At 48.8% G+C, this 18,754-nt stretch overlaps 8 protein-coding genes and 1 long non-coding RNA gene across 14 annotated transcripts; 4 read left to right on the top strand and 5 right to left on the bottom strand.

Moving 5' to 3' along the window:
• The first annotated feature begins 11 nt into the window (after positions 1-11).
• Positions 12-2,590, top strand: LOC136189834 (tyrosine-protein kinase SYK-like). Its single transcript, XM_065977861.1, has 10 exons — positions 12-434; positions 551-1,172; positions 1,234-1,340; positions 1,395-1,461; positions 1,520-1,601; positions 1,662-1,713; positions 1,772-1,912; positions 1,974-2,114; positions 2,174-2,286; positions 2,347-2,590. Exons 1-10 carry the CDS (start codon positions 36-38, stop codon positions 2,468-2,470), a joined length of 1,848 nt encoding a protein of 615 aa, XP_065833933.1. The 5' UTR covers positions 12-35; the 3' UTR covers positions 2,471-2,590.
• LOC136189828 (uncharacterized) lies at positions 2,505-5,624 on the bottom strand. Its single transcript, XM_065977853.1, has 9 exons — positions 5,441-5,624; positions 5,311-5,387; positions 5,141-5,256; positions 4,926-5,074; positions 4,626-4,856; positions 4,475-4,566; positions 4,344-4,419; positions 4,113-4,277; positions 2,505-4,065 (listed from the first exon to the last, which is right to left on the bottom strand). The coding sequence occupies exons 1-9, from the start codon at positions 5,589-5,591 to the stop codon at positions 2,666-2,668; spliced, it is 2,457 nt and encodes an 818-aa protein (XP_065833925.1). The 5' UTR covers positions 5,592-5,624; the 3' UTR covers positions 2,505-2,665.
• On the top strand, positions 5,183-6,209 carry LOC136189862 (uncharacterized). Its single transcript, XR_010670462.1, has 3 exons — positions 5,183-5,702; positions 5,789-5,944; positions 6,002-6,209. It is a non-coding gene; the product is annotated as an uncharacterized lncRNA (long non-coding RNA).
• Positions 5,974-7,891, bottom strand: LOC136189842 (E3 ubiquitin-protein ligase Topors-like). Its single transcript, XM_065977870.1, has 7 exons — positions 7,720-7,891; positions 7,529-7,648; positions 7,366-7,433; positions 7,225-7,308; positions 7,094-7,170; positions 6,900-7,047; positions 5,974-6,850 (listed from the first exon to the last, which is right to left on the bottom strand). The coding sequence occupies exons 1-7, from the start codon at positions 7,882-7,884 to the stop codon at positions 6,208-6,210; spliced, it is 1,305 nt and encodes a 434-aa protein (XP_065833942.1). The 5' UTR covers positions 7,885-7,891; the 3' UTR covers positions 5,974-6,207.
• A 19-nt stretch (positions 7,892-7,910) lies between these two features.
• Positions 7,911-13,342, top strand: LOC136189845 (probable dimethyladenosine transferase). Of its 2 annotated transcripts, XM_065977875.1 has the most exons (16): positions 7,911-8,011; positions 8,070-8,143; positions 8,201-8,287; positions 8,350-8,411; positions 8,525-8,618; positions 8,669-8,718; positions 8,780-8,903; positions 8,974-9,066; positions 9,123-9,187; positions 9,248-9,311; positions 9,373-9,479; positions 9,555-10,364; positions 10,420-10,484; positions 10,718-10,906; positions 10,953-11,004; positions 11,425-13,342. In XM_065977875.1, exons 1-12 carry the CDS (start codon positions 7,912-7,914, stop codon positions 9,595-9,597), a joined length of 963 nt encoding a protein of 320 aa, XP_065833947.1. In that variant the 5' UTR covers position 7,911; the 3' UTR covers positions 9,598-10,364; positions 10,420-10,484; positions 10,718-10,906; positions 10,953-11,004; positions 11,425-13,342. The 2 variants fall into 2 exon arrangements, with proteins under 2 accessions (XP_065833947.1, XP_065833946.1); XM_065977874.1 differs by having other exon boundaries at positions 10,718-11,004.
• LOC136189852 (uncharacterized) lies at positions 9,744-11,006 on the bottom strand. The gene is made up of 5 exons (XM_065977884.1): positions 10,714-11,006; positions 10,518-10,652; positions 10,267-10,455; positions 10,114-10,188; positions 9,744-10,049 (listed from the first exon to the last, which is right to left on the bottom strand). Exons 1-5 carry the CDS (start codon positions 10,939-10,941, stop codon positions 9,870-9,872), a joined length of 807 nt encoding a protein of 268 aa, XP_065833956.1. The 5' UTR covers positions 10,942-11,006; the 3' UTR covers positions 9,744-9,869.
• On the bottom strand, positions 11,555-15,282 carry LOC136189838 (mesoderm induction early response protein 1-like). Of its 3 annotated transcripts, XM_065977867.1 has the most exons (16): positions 15,172-15,282; positions 14,948-15,081; positions 14,680-14,899; positions 14,553-14,620; positions 14,202-14,271; positions 14,080-14,136; positions 13,932-14,029; positions 13,775-13,874; positions 13,672-13,716; positions 13,580-13,626; positions 13,360-13,490; positions 12,466-13,301; positions 12,270-12,413; positions 12,037-12,216; positions 11,907-11,987; positions 11,555-11,851 (listed from the first exon to the last, which is right to left on the bottom strand). In XM_065977867.1, the coding sequence occupies exons 1-12, from the start codon at positions 15,236-15,238 to the stop codon at positions 12,878-12,880; spliced, it is 1,461 nt and encodes a 486-aa protein (XP_065833939.1). In that variant the 5' UTR covers positions 15,239-15,282; the 3' UTR covers positions 11,555-11,851; positions 11,907-11,987; positions 12,037-12,216; positions 12,270-12,413; positions 12,466-12,877. The 3 variants fall into 3 exon arrangements, with proteins under 3 accessions (XP_065833939.1, XP_065833937.1, XP_065833938.1); XM_065977865.1 differs by having other exon boundaries at positions 13,580-13,716; XM_065977866.1 differs by lacking the exons at positions 11,555-11,851; positions 11,907-11,987; positions 12,037-12,216; positions 12,270-12,413 and having other exon boundaries at positions 12,461-13,301; positions 13,580-13,716.
• A 232-nt stretch (positions 15,283-15,514) lies between these two features.
• On the bottom strand, positions 15,515-17,367 carry LOC136189851 (small ribosomal subunit protein mS27-like). Of its 3 annotated transcripts, XM_065977881.1 has the most exons (12): positions 17,256-17,363; positions 16,934-17,103; positions 16,806-16,876; positions 16,694-16,752; positions 16,529-16,637; positions 16,390-16,468; positions 16,241-16,335; positions 16,077-16,190; positions 15,980-16,027; positions 15,822-15,929; positions 15,697-15,759; positions 15,515-15,642 (listed from the first exon to the last, which is right to left on the bottom strand). In XM_065977881.1, exons 2-12 carry the CDS (start codon positions 17,031-17,033, stop codon positions 15,610-15,612), a joined length of 879 nt encoding a protein of 292 aa, XP_065833953.1. In that variant the 5' UTR covers positions 17,034-17,103; positions 17,256-17,363; the 3' UTR covers positions 15,515-15,609. The 3 variants fall into 3 exon arrangements, with proteins under 3 accessions (XP_065833953.1, XP_065833952.1, XP_065833954.1); XM_065977880.1 differs by having other exon boundaries at positions 16,934-17,363; XM_065977882.1 differs by having other exon boundaries at positions 15,531-15,638; positions 16,934-17,367.
• On the top strand, positions 16,722-18,753 carry LOC136189837 (uncharacterized). The gene has a single exon (XM_065977864.1). It carries the CDS (start codon positions 17,142-17,144, stop codon positions 18,654-18,656), a length of 1,515 nt encoding a protein of 504 aa, XP_065833936.1. The 5' UTR covers positions 16,722-17,141; the 3' UTR covers positions 18,657-18,753.
• The last annotated feature ends 1 nt before the right edge of the window (position 18,754 follows it).

Genomic DNA, 18,754 nt, shown 5'->3' with positions numbered 1-18,754 from the left:
CGTATTTTAGTTTCACGCCCCTTTGCTACCGCAATATGCAGGACGTCGAGGAACAGCCGTGGTTTCACGGTCGAATATCGCGAGAAGAGGCAGAAGCTCTATTGGAAAACTATCGCAATTTAGACGGCGCGTGGCTGATTCGCGACAGCACGTCGAAGACGGGCGACTACGCGCTGTCACTCTGTTTTCACTCCAACTTCTATCACTACCAGCTTACGCACCAAGGCAACGGTCTTCTCTCCATCGAAGACGGCCAGAGATTCGAGAGTCCCGTCGATTTCGTCAATCATCATCGTCGAGTCGAAGACGGGCTTCTCTGTCGTCTTTCGACGCCGTGCAATCGTCTGCCCGGCGTACACGTGCGCGTCTATCGGGGCGTCGACTTCGAGGAGATGCGCAAGGCGAAACGCGACACCGTCGCAAGTTTGGGATACGTGAGTTTAATTATTTTATTTAGTAAATCGAATTAAATAATTTAATTAAATAATTTAATTAGAGGTAGTTGACGATCACGTTTTTATAATTAGATAATTGGATGATTGTTTTCTAGGCTCCGCAGGCGCTCATTAAACTGCGAAGCAAATTGGAGGAACTCGCCAGCGAAATGCTTCACACGAAACAGCCCTGGTTTCACGGCGAAGTCTCGCGCGACGAAGCGGAAAGTCGACTGCGAGCCGCCGGTTTTCGAAACGGACTATTTCTGGCGCGCGAGCGCGATTCGAAAGGCAGCTTTGCTTTGGGGCTCGTCTTCAAGGGTCAGGTCTATCACTATCTGCTCGATCGCGATCGCTACGGTCAACTATCGATTACGGACGGACGAAAGTTTGATAATCTGATGCAGGCTGTCGATCACTATTCGCGTAAGGCCGACGGGCTGCTGTGCCCGTTGGGCGACGGCTGCACATCGCCGTCTTTTGTACATTCTGCGCCGCGCGATCGCCGGCGACCGCCGCCTCTTCCCGACGGAGATACGAAGCCGACGGTCGCTCCGCGACGATTTCCTCCCGTTCCGAGTGCGCGAGGCGGCGGCGGCGCCAACGTGCCACTCAGTCAGGAGATACTTCATCAGGCGAAGAAGACGGAAGGCTATCATTCGATTTACGACACGTTTAATCTGTCGCGAACGACGACACGATTGCGGAAGGATAATTTGGCGTTGAAAACCGAATTGGGTGAGTGGAAATGGGTTACGAAAATTGGCTCATTCTTTTCTTTTGCTGTTTTTTTTTACAGGAGCGGGACAGTTTGGATCCGTCATGAAAGGTATCTATAACATGCAGGGCAAAACAGTTCAGGTGGCGGTGAAGACGTTGAAATCCGACGACGTGCCCAATGCAAGAGTAGGAGAGCGCGTGTTCCTCCCCGCGAGCAATTGATAATGGCGATCGTCGCAGGCTGAAATTCTGAAAGAAGCCGATGCTATGGCAAAGCTGGATCATCCTCACATCGTACGACTTATAGGTGAGACGGTCTCTCTACAGGTTTTTGTCTTCTTTGACGGATTATCTCTTCCGAAAAGGCGTGTGCCACGATAGTCCCATTATGCTTGTGCTCGAACTGTGCCAGCATGGTCCTCTTAATAAATACTTGAAGCAGAACAGGTGATTAGGCAGCGAACTGGTAAAGGACTCTTCCTTCCCTTCTATTGTTTCTCTGTGTAGCGGTCGCGTTCCCATTCTCCGTGTCGTCAATCTAATGACTCAAGTGTCAGACGTACAAAATAAACCATTTTTTATTAATCCTTACAGTCATATCGCTGTCTCTTTATCAGGGCATGGTTTACCTTGAACGGTCGAGATTCGTCCATCGCGACCTGGCGGCACGAAACGTTCTCGTCGTCTCTGACAACTTGGTTAAAATCAGTGACTTTGGCATGTCGAGGGCGCTCGGATTGGGCAGCGACTATTACAAGGCACTCGGCATAACTTTCGATTTATCTTCTGCTTAATTAATTAACCGATTTCCTCTCGTAGGCCGACACGACGGGAAAATGGCCGTTGAAGTGGTACGCTCCCGAGTGCATCTATTACTTTCGTTTCGACAGCAAGTCCGACGTGTGGAGCTTCGGCGTGACTCTGTGGGAAGCGGTGTCCTACGGCGGAAGACCCTACAAGGTGAGAAAAGGGAGATAACTGAGGTTTTTGTGCGGTAACTAACGTGACTGTTGCTTCAGGGAATGAAAGGTGCGGACATACTAAAAATGCTTGAGAACGGCGAACGAATGGGACCTCCGGAAGGATGTCCTCGTTGCGTGTACCAAGCAATGAAGAAGTGCTGGGAATTCGAGTCGGTTTTTTTGCTGTCCCAGTGACTAGTTTCGGTATCATTGATTGCTTTTCTCGCTAGCAAAAGGAATCGGCCCGGTTTCAACGAAGTGAAGGCGATGATGGAGGATTGCATTCGGGAAGTCGAAAGCGGAGATTACTCGACCGGTTCGGGAGAAAGTCCATATTATATTGGACGGCGTTAGTTAGACGTTTTGGCATTTGTTTAGTAGAAGCAACTTCAACATTTTCCAGAAATCCTTTCATAGAGACTAGCCATTTTGTGGTTTTGACAAGACGAAGACAGACATCAAAAAAAAAAAGAGGACAGACATCAAAAAAAAAGAGAGAAAAAACAAGAAATAGGAGTGCACGCGTTTCTTTCCCACTCACCCATTCGCTCACTTACCGCAGACGCACTGATTCAACATGACCTTCTTCTCATAAACGAACCGATTGCGACCGTGATATCTAGGATTTCCCGTACCCCAAGCAAAGAGAAGATAGATCTCTTCGTCAAGGCTGAAATCCATAGAATCAGTCGTCGCGATGGAACGACGAAACGAGACCCAACTCCAACCGTCGTCGACGCCTCCCGACTTCTCCGTCACCTGGCTTTGATCGCTATCAGGACCCAGAAGAGCTTTGTACGGCCCAATGTAGCGATCGCTGACGGTGAACATACCGTTCATCGAAACAGTTCCCACGACGGTGTCCGTCATGGGCATACGATTGTTCATCGAAAAGCCAACGGCCATCCAAGCGTTGACGCTATTCACCCTCACGTTGAACACGACGCCGTCGCCCCCGTCGACGCACTTCCACGAGATTATGATGGGAAGGGACGATTCGCGTTCTATTGTGTTCATCGGTTCGACGCAGGGAGGACTTGTGGTCGGTTCCTGTTCACACCAGGGCGTATACATACTCCACCTTTGCTGCGTTCCGTGATTGTGAGTTCTGCCGTCCGCTTTCAATGAGCCGTGTGCAAACAAGAAGTATCCGCCGCAGTCGCACCCTGACAAAGGCACGTCCATGGAATCGGTTGACTCGATCGAACGCGAAAACGACACCCAGCTTCGGCCGTTCGTCGTTCCGCTCATCTTATTAAACACTTGCGACTGATCAGTGTCTACAACGGGTCTCGAATGTCGAGTAGCCCATTGATCCGTCACCTCACCCTCTCCTGAAGCAGGAAACGTTCCAACGACAATGTCAGACATTGGCATTTGAGGTGTGCAAGAAAATCCAATGCCCACCCAACCGTTTTCACCCGAAACGCTCATACTGAAGTCGACTCTATCATTTCTAAAGGTCCAATTTGCTTCGTAATTCCCATTTTTGAATGATCCTTTTCGATGCGGCGCGCTCATCGACGTAGTAGGCGCGCTTGTAGCAATTGCACTTGCTGTAGTCATAGAAGGAGGCGCACTTGTGGTATCCTTCTCAAGAAAATTCATCAAAAAGAGTCCACGATTTGAAGGACCGTGGTATTTCAATTCGAGAGGTTGGTAAAAATCGCTGCACGAATCCGGACGCCCGTGCGCCCAGACGACGAGAAAATCGCCGCTGACGATGTCGTGATCAAAGCTATCATTCGTGCGCAGAGGACGACGAAAGCGCACGTACGTCACACCGTTGATCACCCTGCCAACGGCACCGGTGAGACTCTGCGCGCCGCCGTACCACTCGTCCTCGTGCGGCGTCGAACGATCGCGCGAGTAGAAGTCGAGAATGCGAAACATATTACCATTCACTTTGGCCACCACCATGTCGACGCAATCCATCGGATGAAGAGAATCTAAAACAGCGCAAATGAGATATAGCAAAGAAACGTAGTCTATAAACCTTCATCTTCAGGCTCAGGCTCAGGTTCAGGCTCATGATCATGGTCATGGTCTTCTTCTTCTCCTCCTCCATGACTACTTCGGCGTCTTCTCTTTGCCTCCTCAGTTTCTTCTTCTTCCTCCTCCTCTTCTTCTTCTGCCATTGCCCTGCAACTGTCACTTATATCTGCAAATACATGTAATACGCGTCTCTCGCGTTTTCATGCAAATAAAGATTGGTCGTGCGCTCTACCGTTTGGACGAATGCCGATTCCAATCCAGGCGTTTTCTCCTCTATACACCATTCCAACCTCAAGCTCTCCGGCAGTCTAGAAACGTAGTGTAGTTGCAGTAAGTAATGTACGTAAATGAGTGCTAAATCACCTCATCGACCTTGTAACAAATCTCTAAATCGCTTGAAGCAGTAGTACATGAAAATTTAGACTTCTTAACAACGGGAGTCCGAAATGGAGACTCTATAAACAAATAAATAAATAGATACATGTACCTAACGTCACCGCGACAGTCAACGTACTTTGAGAGCATTTCGGTCCAAACCAGCCTCTCAGGCAGAAACACTCGTGCTGGGGCGGAGAAGTGCTCTGCAGAGCAATGCAGCGTCCGTACTTGCCGCAGTCCGATTTCGTTCGGCAGCCGTCTTTGTACTGGCAGTAAGAACCGTACCAAGGCGATTCGCAACGGCAGCCGACTTTCTTGCATTTTCCATGACCGGAGCACGAGGGTTTTCCACATTGCAGCTGTCGATCTTTTTAGAAAAAAAAAACCGTTAATTAATCAACCTGCAGATTTTACTAGCTCCGACGACTCGAAATACTATTTAGAGGAGCCACTGTGACGGTAGCGCAGCTGTGGAAAAGATATTCGCCTCCTTTGGGGCCCGTCCATTCGAGCGCTTGACTAACGAGTCGAAGAACGCATCGTTGGCACGTGAAGCCAGTCGGAAGCGTCACGACCGAAGTCGTTCTGCGCAAAAGCAAAAACAGGATCAGCGGTTAGGAGCGTGGTACCGGAAGTGACGTGACGTCATACACGTTATTGGGTGGGCAGACAAGCTGACCATTGTTCGCGGAGTCACGAATAGTAGAATCGATAAGAGTGTGCAGGATGGTGCCGCGAAGGTCGAGAAGTTCAATTTTGAATCCACCCTGCGCAGTGCCGTTATGCTAAAGACGACTAATCGAAGCCTTCGTCCGGCTTACCCTGTGCACATAGCCCATATGAAAAGTCACAGCTACGTCTGACTCGGCTGGAAGCACGGTTGCTTTAGTAGACGAATCTAATGGAGCAAAATCAGGTGCTGATTTTCGTTTTTTTTCCCTACAGTATTACCTAATGCAATTCCACATGGACTTTCTGTTCTAACGTTGTCCAAAAAGTCGTACGAAGGGTAGTCGGCCTTGGGATATGTTAGAGACACGTGCGACTGCACGCCGCTGAAACACACAATCGCTGCCAACAAAAAAGTAGGCAGCCTTTGCATGTTGCAGATTCAGTGGGGCTGCACGGGAACTTCAACCTCACGTGATCTACAGATACTCAGTACTTTCGTGTCAAAGCACTTTTTGGAGATTGAAACTACCGTTTACAAATGGTTCTAAACTCTTTATTCTGTCTATTTTCTGTGTTTTAATCAACAAGGGCTCCTTTGAGGAAACTAAACGGTTTCTCTTCACTTAGGGCGCCACGAAGCAATTTCCCTATCCCAAATACGTCTGGTCGCCGGCTGGCGGCTGGTGGTGCAATCCTCGCCGCTGGAAACTCAACACGGCGTACGCTTTCGGCATAGCGGCACTTCTCTGCGTGCCCGTCGCTTACGCATCGACGCGACTCGAAGTAAGCGTTCTAGTCGCGTCCTAAAGGCATTCAGACATTCGATGTTTATTTCTTCAGAGACGCCCCATAGCGCCATACAGGCCGGTGCCATCTCAAAAATTAGCCAAACACGCTCGAGTCGACGACCCGCGGCTGAATTGAAAAGAAGACCACCTAGCCTCTTGTACTGTAAATAGTGGCGAGCGTATCTGTGTACTTGCGAGTTAACTATAATGAAGAAAACAATTATTCTTACTGTACTGACAGCAAAAAACATGGTTTTTCTACGCATTTTTCACCTCTTCTATGCGTTCCAAGACCCTCAGCAGTTGGCCCTTACTCTCGCGTATATGCGTCTCCAGCGCGACAAGCTCCAGCTCCAGTTCCTCGTACGTAGGACTCGGCGAACGTGAACGAGGCGGCGGCCGAGATACAACATAGACCAAAGATCGCAATTGACCGCAGCCGGAAAATCGACGACGTGGAGAAGGAGGCTTCGAACTCGTAATAGGAGAAGGTCTTGAACTAGGAGGAGTCTCTCCCAGACTTTGAGACCTCGCAGGAAACGTCTCCTCTTGGTGTGGAAGAGGAGGAGGAGGAGGAGGAGGAGAAGAAGATTCCCATCCCGCGTCACTTCGATTGTCTTGTAACGGTGGACTGCCCTCCCAAGGCATTTCCATGGCTAGTTCGGCCATAAGCCGATTTCTCACATGCGTCGCTGACGTGCTGAAAGGACGACGGTGTAAGGGAATGGGGTCCGGTTCTCGTGGAGGTAACGCGTCCGCGTTGTACTCGGCGCGTTCGTCGAATGCTTTTAGATCGAATGGCGATTGAGCGAAGGTGACGAATTCGTGCTGAAAATGACGCGTGCGATCGAATAGAAACGGCTCCAAGTGGCCCGCAAAGTCGTCTGATTCTATGCTGATTCTAAAGGGAAAAGTTCAATTTGGGATTGGAATTGTCAAACTTCACTAACTTGTCTATAAGAGATAAGATGATTTGGACAACAAAATAGACGTCGTCCGCACTTTCCGTCAAGAGCGACATAATCGCGCGCAATTCTCGCACTAAAAACGGTATAAGACGATGAGAGGCCGCCGGATTTGATTTGAAAAACGCCGGAGCTAAAAACGCGTGTCAATTAATTAAAAGAAAACAATATGACATCACATGTATTTCGAATTCGTGTCCTTCCGTCTGAAGATTGCAGGGGGGCAATGACCCAGACGTTGTCTTCATAGACTCTTCTATGAAAGAGCAATAGATCAGTCCTTTGTCATTGTATTATACAAGTGACTTGCTTTCTTTTCTCCAGTGCTGCTGCAAGTCGTTCCTGCCTGGCCGTGTCTGACGTCCCATAGGTCCTTGTCGTCCGATATCGAAATCTCGAAATGAAGTAATGCAGACTAATTAAAAATCGCCAACATTGTTTTTTGATTTACCTAGGCCGAATTCGTTCTTGAATTTGTGCGGCTGTCGGTGGACGTTCAGCTTTTGGTTTCACGAAATGCTAAGGGGAGAAAAATAGTGTTTTCAATTAATTAATAAAATTAATTTTATGATCAGATTAATAAATGCGAGCGGGCATCGTGCTCGTTCTGTTACCTGACTGTATTTATCGATGGCTCGAACGTTGTGTATGATCGATTGGAAGCGGATCTTGCACAGGGGGCACGTCGAGACCATTTCGGACCACTGGAGTATGCAGAAGTAGCAGAAAGAATGTGAGATAACAACAGTCAAGAGCGTCAAACGTAAAAGAACAAGGCGCGATGCACGGGAAGGGAGAGGATATGAAAACAGGCGTCTAGGTAGGCTTTATCGTCGTATTCTGACAAGCAGATAGGGCATATTTGACCGTCATCGCTCTCCTGTACGTCGTTGCTGCCAGCAGTGTTGCTTTCAGCAGCGTTCACGTCGGGACTCGTTTCAGACGACGGCGATTTCGCCTGAGCCATCATGAGTGGAGACCCCCGTATCTCGCCCGTATGCGATTACGGCGTGGTTGTAGAAGTCTGTACGGACTAACGATGCCTAAGGAACGAGCGGCTAAGAAGACACGTCAGCATGAACATATACAGAAGCAAGGTAGATTGAGCAAAAAAAAAACTCGAGCCTCTTTGCGAGAGTCGTTCGCGCTTCCAAGGTATCCGCTTCCACACGGAAAAAGGACAGCACATACTAAAGAACCCCCTAATAGTTAACGGAATTGTAGAAAAGGTGAGTCGAGAGGTCGCGGCGAACTCGTAAGAAGCGAAAACGACGTCGTTCGTCCAGGCGGCACTTCGATCGACCGACGTCGCGCTAGAAGTGGGCCCGGGAACAGGAAATATGACGGTGAAGCTGTTAGATCAGTGCAAGAAAGTACGACGGAGACAAAGAATAGAGACATAATTTTATTTCTTTGAACGCCCTCTTTGGAACAGGTCATAGCGTGCGAACTCGATCCTAGAATGGTCGCAGAGCTTCGAAAACGCGTACAGGGAACGTAAGAGAGACACGTAGAGTATTGAAGTATTTATGTATATGAAGTACTGAACCCTTGCCGGCTTTCTATCCCCCGTTAGAAAGGAAATGATGCCCATTTTTTTTTGCTTTTAGTCCTGCCGCTCGAAAATTGGAGATAATTGTGGGCGACGTCTTGAAAACCGACTTGCCTTTCTTCGACGTCTGCGTTGCAAATTTACCCTTTCAGGTCGGTCGATTTCGCAATTCAAAACGATTGTTTTAATTATTCAAATTTAGATATCGTCGCCGTTCGTTTTTAAACTCCTTCTCCATCGACCTTTTTTCAGGTGCCGTCGTCGGCGCGCGCGCATTATGCATGGATGGAAATGGGCTTTTTTATTATCCCAGGTGCGCCGTGCTCATGTTCCAACGCGAGTTTGCCCAGCGTCTCGTCGCCAAGCCGGGCGACAGTCTCTACTGTCGTCTCAGCGTCAATACGCAACTTCTCGCTCGCGTCGATCATCTCATGAAGGCCAGTCTCCCGTCATCGCACCGCCAGATGATATATATATATATATAGAGGTATATATATATTTGCGCAGGTGGGAAAGAACAATTTTCGGCCGCCACCCAAGGTGGAATGCAGCGTCGTTCGACTCGAACCGCGAAACCCTCCGCCGCCAATTAACTTCAAGGTATTCCTCACTTTCTCTCTTCTTTTTTTTCTCTTTGGCGTATGATGCGCTTTCAGGAATGGGACGGTCTGCTGCGAATTGCGTTCAATCGAAAGAATCGGACGCTGAATGCGAGTTTTGGGTGAGTTTCGCCTTTTCTTTTGGCGGTTTTATTTACCCTTCCACGAAAAAAATTGCGTAGAGTTTCGTCCGTTCAGGCGCTACTGGAAAAGAACTATCGCATTCACTGTTCGTGCAAATCTATCGTATGAATGAATTGAGAGAGAGAGAGAGAGACGTTCCTCAATGGGATTCTCTTTGCTATAGGCCGTTCCGGCGGATTTCAACGTCAAGGAAAAAATCGCGAGCGTTTTGTCGGCGGGCGGGTACGGAGAGCGGAGAGCGAGGTCAATGGACGTCGACGATTTTTTGAGGTGCGTAAGGGGACGGGTGCGCGTCATTCGATTCGTTTTCCGTGAGTTCGAGCGTGCGAATCCCGGTGTTTATAGTGTCCTCGAGGCGTTCAATTCGAACGGATTCCACTTCGCGTAGCGAGAGTAAGATCGTCTATTTGAATAATGCAACGTCTTTAGATAAGAACTCCATGGATCACGTAGTTGATTAATTGCCCGGCTAAACTCTCGCGTCGGGCTCGCTTCCGTCGTTTTCGTTTGACGGAAGCGTGCGTAAACACGGTGTGACTTGATCGAAACAATACCAGCTTAGCACACACACGCACATACACACAGCACACAAAAACACACTCAGAATAGAACGACGCGCCAGTATTGGGGTCCCTCTCGGACTGCCTACTGCTACTACTACTACTGGCGTTCGCGCTGGTAGTCGATCGTCTTTTTCAAAGCTTCGTCGCACCAGCTGGGCGGTTGAATTGCCGCTCCGCTCGCCGTCGCTTCTAGATTCTCGTAAGCGCGCCAAACGGCGACGAACAGGTTCATCAGGACGCCCCAGTTATCCTCGACCGACACGCCAGTCGCCGAAACCTATGACGCACAAGAGTCGAATCGTATCGCTTCTCGGGCTACTATCGAAGCAGGAAAACCGCACTCTGTTGAGTTGGCCTGGAAGATAGGGCGACGTCGCCGGCGCACTTCGCTCGGCGACGAATCCGCACTTGTCAATCTATTTAATTAAACGAAGGAAGAAGAATCATATTATGGTGATCGAGTGACGACGTTCCATGCATGTGCGTCAGTGTACCACGCGTTTCGCTTGCGACACTCGCGTCACTAGTTCGTCGTAGAGCTTCGCCGCTTCGGCGACGAAGTGCGTCTCGTTCGATTCGGGATTCGCCGATCGTAAGCCGTACTCGGAACATAAGACGGTTTGCAGGTGAACAAAAAATCGCTTTAGATTATTATGATCCCAAACGACTCTTTCGCTGACCGTCTGCTCATTTAAGAAGAGATTAAGCAGAGGTTAGCGTCGCTTGACTGTCTGTTTGCGCTCACCCCGGCTAGTGGATAGCATTCGCCCCAATCGGCCAACTCCTTGGCGTCGTAGTATCCGTACGGTTTGGAATAGGCTGGCCATCCATCTTGATAGGGAATCTTTTGGTCGGTTTTAGCTCGCAGGCGCGTTGTTCCCTGTCAATCGCGCGACGACAAACCGTTTTGAAGGGCGACTTATTTTGTTTTGCATTCTTACGTAGGAATCGCGAAGTTCTCTAATCTCTATGACGAAGCTGTGCATTTGAACGGAAAGAGCGGCGGCGGACGTCGTGCAACTCGCTTCTGCCGTTGAATTGGAACCATTTCCCTCCGAGTCTCCTCCAAAAAACCCCGGCGTCTCGACAGAACGACGTACGCGCTGCTCGTCAGTGGGCAACGCACTCGCTAAGGTAAGAGCAAAAGCGGTCAGAAGAAAACCTTTCATGTCTCAAGCAGCGAGAGTTCAACAAAACTTGATAAATTGGGGAGTCTCTTTCCGGGTTATATAGTAAGTTGGCTACGTGTCTGCCGTGGAAATTGGACGACGTGGCGAATAGCAGAGAACCCCCTCCGTCGCCCATGACTTATTCTCCGACTGTATCGACGCGCAGACGCTATCGATTCTCCTATGCGAACGACCTCAAATTGGCAAAGAACGCGCTCTTTCTTTTTATATCAGGGCGAGAAAGTGGCACGGAGCCGCGACTGCTGAGTTTAAATTTAGACGAAGACCGAGCGCAATCTCTAAATGCCGCTTGGCTCTCCCCGACGTTATCTCCTAATAGTTGAATTAACGACATGTTGGCTTTGTCGCCGGACGCTTTTTCCGGCGGCAGTGGCTTGTTGCAAGTTGTTCCCGCCGTCCCCGCCGTCCCCGCCGTCCCCGCCGTCCCCGCCGTTAACATAATTAATTTAGATATCCTCCTAGATCCGGCGTCCGAGCGGCACTTGGCGCTTTCTCCGCTTTTCTTTGGGCAGCAACACTAGCTCGAACATCGCCGGACTATATATATCTACAGGAGTGGAATGAACGGTAAGGGTAAGGTAACTTTCAGCATTGCTTTATTGACAGACAAACGAAGAAAAGAAAAAACAAGAAGCGACGAAGAAGTGAAACGTAGAGAAGAGACAAGAAGTATAGCAAGCGAAGATCGTGTCTTCGTTTGCTTTCACAGTCACATTTTAACCTGAACTGATGAGACGATGGGACGGTCGAAGATGTACGAGCAGTCGTTAGGCGGCACGGTGGATCCTCCGGAAACGCCCAAAAAATTGACGTAGGCTCGATAGGTGGCCATGTAGAAGTCTGCTAGTATGCCCCAACTATTTTGCGCGACGTCCTTTACTTGGGGAACCTGTTGCAAATAGTCCAAGGACCACTTACATCCAGAATTGCACACCGTCATTTACCATCAATTTGTATCGGTACCCGGGAAGTTGTTGCGAATCATTGGGTTTGTTGCGAAACACGACGAAGCTGCAATTTTCAATCTAGCAAACAATATACGAAGAGTTCCTCTCTCTAATGTTTCTCTCTTACGACAGCCTTCATATCGTCCAGTCTGTCGAACAAGTCGGTGTAGACGCTCGTAAGATTGGCAGTGAACTGAGGGGCATTCTTGTTCACCCATTGATCGTACTCGGAGCAAATGACTGTTCGGAGATGGGGCGGAAAGTTATTGAGATTGGTGTAATCCCAATGAGTCCTTTCATCGGGTGACTGCAATAGAAATGTAGAGAGAAGCGGACGTGGCAAAGGCAAGTTTTGTATACCCCAGAAAACGCAAAACATGCGCCCCAGTTCGCCAACATCGGCATGTCGTAGGTAGAATAGAACTTTTGATCAATGGAAAACAACCAGCCATTCATGTCGAAGGGAAGAGATGAGCTAGCACTGTTAGGCAAACGCAACGCTGCCTACAAGAAATACAGCTATACCGTAGAAACACGACACTATAGCCTCTCTTACATATGCCTTTTGAATGTCTTGGATCTTCATGGCCAACCCGTACAACTTCGTAGAGAGTGCCTTTGCGTCAGATTTGCACGTATCGCTGTCTCGCTTGTCCTTTTTCGCATCAGACTCTTCATTGGCGATCGAGAACGACGACGCCGAACAAACGAAAAAGAGAGAAAGCAGAAGAAACTTCATTGCCAAGAAGCCAAGGTCGGATGAAAAAGCACCTAAGAGTGGTCGGCTTTTATACAGTCGCGGCTACGTGCTCCACGTGGAAAACCCGCCAATCGGACCCAATTACTCCTACCAAAATTCCAAAATGATGCGGTCAGGTGTTTTTGTTTGAACATGCGGTAGCGGAAATTAACGACCGAAAATTTGCTAATTTTTGTCTCTGTTTAGTCGGACTGGGCAATCAATCAATTTAGTGCGGTTTGCTTTCGTGAAATGAGTCGTCGGAAGATTCGGGCAAGACCTCCGATGCGAGCAGAGCCTCCGTCGTCGTCACCGGCGACGCTACGGTTTGATGATCGAGATTAGGTTCGGATGGCGGCGGCGACGGCACGAGCACCGCCGGTCGTTTCGCGTGCTGACTGTCTTTCTCTGCTCCCCGCTTGCGACCCCCGTCGATTGTCACTCGCCAGTATTCACTTTGTGGAAGGGCCGTCGTTGTCGCTGTCGTCGTCGTCGTCGTCGTCGATGCTGGTGGCGGTGCCGTTGTTGTCGTCGCTGGTGCTGGCGGCGGTTTCGTTGCTCCGCGATCAGCGGCGATTGCGGTGGAAGGGAGAGGACTTGGCGCTCGACTCGACTCAAAATCCGCGTCGTCGCCGTACTTTTCGAGACCGACTCTATGGCAAGCGGCCACGTAGAAAATAAAACAATGCATCTGCGGGTTGGTTTGCTTACAATTGGCCAGGATTGATGTAATCGTTGCCGCCGCGATTTTGGTAATGTTGTTGGGCGAACAGATCATGCATCTCCGTCTTTTTCCACAGGTAGTAATAGTGAATCACTTCACCGACAGTGCGATTTGGAAACTGCAGCAAAAAAAGAAGAAGAAAGAAAGAAAGAAAGGAACAAAAAGGCAAGTTATTAGTGTCGCAATATTTCGCCAAAGTATACCCACCCTATTCTTTTGAATCGCCGGAAAGTTTTTACCGTACAATTGCATCCCTATCAACAATTCAATCAATCGATTACCAAAGAGAGACGACAAACCAATTTCGAACGACCGACAATCGTCCTCCGTCCACGGCTCTTTTTCTATACCGCAAGATAAGACTTTTGTCGCGACGACAAAAAAATTCGCGAATAGCCTAACCCGAACTCGAAGATTCCAACCCCGCCACCGATTCGCGACCGACAGCAGCCTGTATCGCTTTATGCACGTTGTAGTCACACTCTTTTAGCAAGTACAAGGCCTGCATTTACGCGACAAGTGAAAAAAGGCGACGGCGTCGTCACCATATCGAACTCACACTCTCGCTGTCGCCGTTCTCTGCAACGAGAGGAAGCGCATCGATTCCCTCGTTTTCGTCCGGCGAGTTCCACACGGTCAACGCCAGGTACGAATCGACTTCAATTAGCAGTAGTCATTGTGGCTCGCAAAGTTTATAAAGAGCAAACCTTCTTTAGAATCGACTCGGTTTCCGTCCCAAAGGAGCTTATCGTTCATAGCAGAAACTACGTAGGTAATGTGGTCTTATTATAATGTACTGTTGCGTTCTCTCTCTCTCTGTAGTGTCTACCTGGTTCTACGTAGGTCGTGTCAGGCGTGTTGGGTATGACTGCCTGATACTCCTCTCCGATTTGAATTTCCTAGAAAATAAACACGGAAAGTTGGCGCGACGGTGACGACGACGATGATAGAAATCGAAATTAAAAGGCAAAACAAACGACGGAACAGAAACGGCAGGCGAACCACATTTACAATGCGTTGGAGGAGGGATACTCAACAACGTGCAAAAGCGGCGCAGAAAGTATTGGGTAAGTACGTACAGCGAAAAGACCTGTCCCCCCCCCCCCTCCCCCTCCCGCGGGCCACTTTATAAATCACTTTAGACACGAAACGGAGTCCAACTTATCCACGCCTACCATACCTTTCTCCATTTATCGAGCGACACATACTCTTCGTCGGACGACGATTCTCTATCCACGTCGCCGCTGCCTGTAAGAAACGACTCGAGTTAGAATCCTCATTAAAACTCGGCTGCTTTAGGACCTCACCTCCTCTTGCCGACTCAAGCAACTGACTCGTCATCCATCCACCCCGCCTGGGCCCCCGGTCATCGTTTCCGTTCTCCGTAATCAGTCGAACAGAAACGTTTTCGTCTTCCTTCTCCTTCTCCTTCTCCTCCTCCGCTCCCTTTTGTTCCTCTATCGCCGCATTCTGATTGGCTGCGCCTCCGTACATAGCCAATAATTCCTCCAAAGGCATTTCGCTCTCCTGCAAGCACCCCCTTATTCCTTGTACGCTTTTCGGGCGTTCTGCTACTTTTTCCAATGCAGAAACTTCTTCCTGCACCGCTTCGTCGTTTTCCATTCCTTCCTCCTCGAGGAGGCTCGTCTCGTCGTCGAGCTCGTCTTGGATCATCATTTCGGCTGTCAATTCAAAGTCTCCGTCGTCGACTACGAAGTCAAGAGCGTCTGCTATGATTTGCGGTCCGTTTCCACAGCTCTGGACCGTTTTTCTTCATTTATCGAAAGAATTTTTGCTACCTGCCAACGAGTCTTGATTCGATTGCCGACGAGACTCCTGTCGCTGATGGCGATTAGGATTGGCCATTGCTTTTTAGGCGATTTTCCTGCAAAGTTTACCGCTCAACGTGCGTTAATCATAGCCCGGATAAGGTAGCAAACGGCGTATTACGGCAAGTAACGCCGATAAAATAGGTACAGAAAGTGCACTGCACTAGACTATGCTTGTTTTATTCTACTTTTCCGGCGTCGCCTGCACTCTGTGTCTCGTTCGGAAGAGATTACGTAATTCCTATCCGGGACAGCCTCTTGTCCACCGCGAAAATGTGGCCGTTTGCGTGTCTGTGGCTAAAAGCAACTGGCTTTCAGATAGAATCCCATTCATTTATTTATCTCACTGATCTATAAATGCACACATGGTACACAGTTGCATAAGCAGGGTTTATAGCAAGGAAAAGGCTAATTCTTTTGACTCTTCAACTCGATAGCTTCCTTAAAAAAACACATACTGTCCAATACGCGTACATCTGTTTGTCTTTGACGTACGTGAAGAGCCGTTTTCAATGAATCAATTCCGGACTCTTCAACAGCTTTCATCAGACCGTCAAGCTACCAACACGTCAATGTTCATTTTTAAATAAAAATTTAGTACTAAGGCACTGCGCACGCACCGTTTTTGCTGGAGTCTTGAAATTGACTGAAACATCTACCAATTTTTGAATAGCTTTCTCATAGTCGCCCTTCACGGTCAGTGCTCTGATTTCAAGACCAGCTGCTGCCTGCATAGTACAGAGCTAGAAAAAAACACCAGCGCGCAAAATCCTCTTACTTGAGTATAGAGTCCAGCTATCATTTCTATGCACGTGTCAGGATCTTCCTAATTATGTAACTTGGTTTGCTTTTACGTTTCAATTGAAAAATCTCACTTGTCTGCAGGCAGCAGCTGCTAGACAGTGATGCGTTCGTTCTAAGAGTTTGATTGAGTCCTTGCTCGATTTCTTTGCTAATTGAATAGCTCTCCTATAGTCATCCGTTGTCTCCTAAAGAAACAAGTTAAAAAACAAAATGAATTTCTCCTGCACATTCACACCTTCATGCAAAGTGCTTGGATAGCCAAGTGATAGCTTTGAGCGGATGGTTTTATTTCGTCGTTTTCTATCATCTGGTCAAAAGTCCTAATAGCATCTGAATAGGACGTAAAGGCTAGAATTTCTGCCAATTACAAATGTCTCTGCCTACTATCATAGTCTTTTAGTTTCAAAAATTCCTTCATGATCATATTAAAACCTGATCTCGTTGGAAAGATTCCATACTGTAGCTAAACAGAAGCTGCGAGTTACGAGCAAAATACAGGGCTTAATTAAACTAATTTATAGACCTTATCTCGAATAATTTCCAGAGCCTTTTCTGGTGCTCCTACTCGACACGAAGCTCGTACAAATACAGAACCGGTGCTCTCTCTCGGCTTGCTAAGACTCTTACGAAAACTAGATCAGATGGAAACGTTTAATTAATTGCAAAAGTGCGCGCGTTATGTTCTAACCCTCGAACGGCTTTGACAGCCAGATCAAAGTCCTCGGTCGTTTCGCAATTGTCTAAGAGCTGCAAGAGCGAAGCAGTCGACATACGAAAGGTGACAAGTATCGTATGTATGCCTGATTTAATTGCGAGGCTTTGACGTATAAACGCGAATCAAACTTCGCCTGCAAGCCGTCAAACAGTTCTCCTAACAAAAGCGGTGCTACTCGTGGCGAGAAACCAGGCGTGAGGTGCACGTGCACACCGACGACTTTCGCCTCTTTCGCCGCGCGAATCGCTTTCCATGCGCCACCCGTTTTCAAGCCACGCACAAAAGTGAATCGAAACATGTTCCAGCCGGTCATAACGTGCGCTATGTTCTCCGCTCACATTCCAGCAGACTCATTGCCAGACTCATTCCAGGCAGCCAGCCACCTGTTCAAACCAGTGAGTCCATTCCGGCTGTATGCACTATGCACCGACTATTCTACGCGACGATTTTCTACTTTGCTTTCGGAAGCGGCACCACTACATCCAATCCGCAAAAAGCGCGAATTCTTTTCACGACCTCACCCGTCCTCTCGCACCTCAAAGGTTCGCTCGATTTGGCGAACGAACTCAAGCGACGCGGCTACGAGTCGATATCGTTCGCCCTGCCGGACGACGAAATCGCGCGTCGAACGGTCGAACGCGAAGGCTTCAAAATGCACGGGCTCGGCTCGTACGATCGGCGTCGCCTCGAAAACATCTTCACAAACATGTCACGTGCCACGTCCTTATACGAGCAGGTTTACCTATTCGGACTAATCACGAACGAGCAATTGAACCGTCACGGCGGCCCGTTCGACGAGTTGTTGTCGAGCGTCGAATTCGACTTGATTGTCGCCGACTATTTCGCGCCGATGGACGCCGTCGCGTCGGCGACGAAACGCGACGTGCCGCTCGTCGAGTTTCACACCGCCGTGCCGCTCGACGACGTCTTCTTGCAGGACGTTCAATTGTACGGCTATTTCGACAATTCGACGTCGTTCGTCAAGCGGCTCGGACGCGCGCTCCGTTTCGTCGCGTCGGCTGTGACGTCGGTTTGCGTCCTGTGGAGTCGCGGCGTCGCGTTTAATCATCTCCTCATGCAACGTCCGCCCCATCGCTATGCCATTCATTTTTCGTTTCCTGGGTTTCGGTATCCCGGTTCCGTTCGATTTCCGGCGACGACTGTCAATGTTGGCTTTTCCGTTGATGTCTTTCGTTCGAGTGACGTGACAGCGGCGACGGATTTGGAATTGAGAGAGTGGCTGGATAAGAATGACAAAGTTATTTACGTGTCTTTCGGTGTCTTGGTCAGACCCTATTTCGAAGTTCTTGCTGCAATCGTACGCGGCGCCTTGGCTTCAGTCAAAAACGCGCGCGTTTTAGTCAGCACGCGAGACAGAGCCGACCTGGAGAAAATGTTAGGAAGAGCCGATAACGTTCGTCTCGAGAACTGGGTTAATCAGCAGATGGTTCTCATGCATCGCAGCACCGTCGCCTTTGTGACTCACGGCGGTCCGCGTAGTCTTGGCGAGGCAATGACGAGTCGAGTGCCTGTTTTAGTTGTTCCGCACTACGGTGATCAGTTGCTGCACGGGTGTCTCGTTGAGCGGTATGGACTTGGGCTGCAGTTGCATAAAACGAATGTATCTCTTGATTTCGTACGTGATCGGTTAGTGACGATTTTGGCAAGGCGAGAAGAAATGCAAGAGAATTTGGAGCAGATGGACAGGCTTCGAGTTTTGTCTGGTGGGGTGGGACGTGGTGCCGATTTGATAGAGTTGGTCTTGATTGCTGACAGTGACAATATTATTCCCTATGGAGCTGATCTGCAGTTTCTTGCTGCGTGGAATGTAGACGTTTGGCTGTTTTTCAGCGTCTGCCTTTACGTGGGAATTCGATTGATTTTGACATTGGGAAGACGTCTAAGACGAGAAAACGAAAAAAGCAAAAAAGATTAGCATTTCGCCACCTTTCAGGTAGCTATTTAAAGCAGAAAATTGATACTGGATCTATCAGATAAATATTTTCCTCACAAATAAAAACGCGTCTATTCGAC

This window comes from Oscarella lobularis, chromosome 8, assembly GCF_947507565.1.
Source record: "Oscarella lobularis chromosome 8, ooOscLobu1.1, whole genome shotgun sequence".
Lineage (NCBI taxonomy): Eukaryota > Metazoa > Porifera > Homoscleromorpha > Homosclerophorida > Oscarellidae > Oscarella > Oscarella lobularis.
The sequence above is the reverse complement of the archived record's forward strand: the minus strand, read 5'-3'. Positions and strand labels throughout refer to the sequence as shown.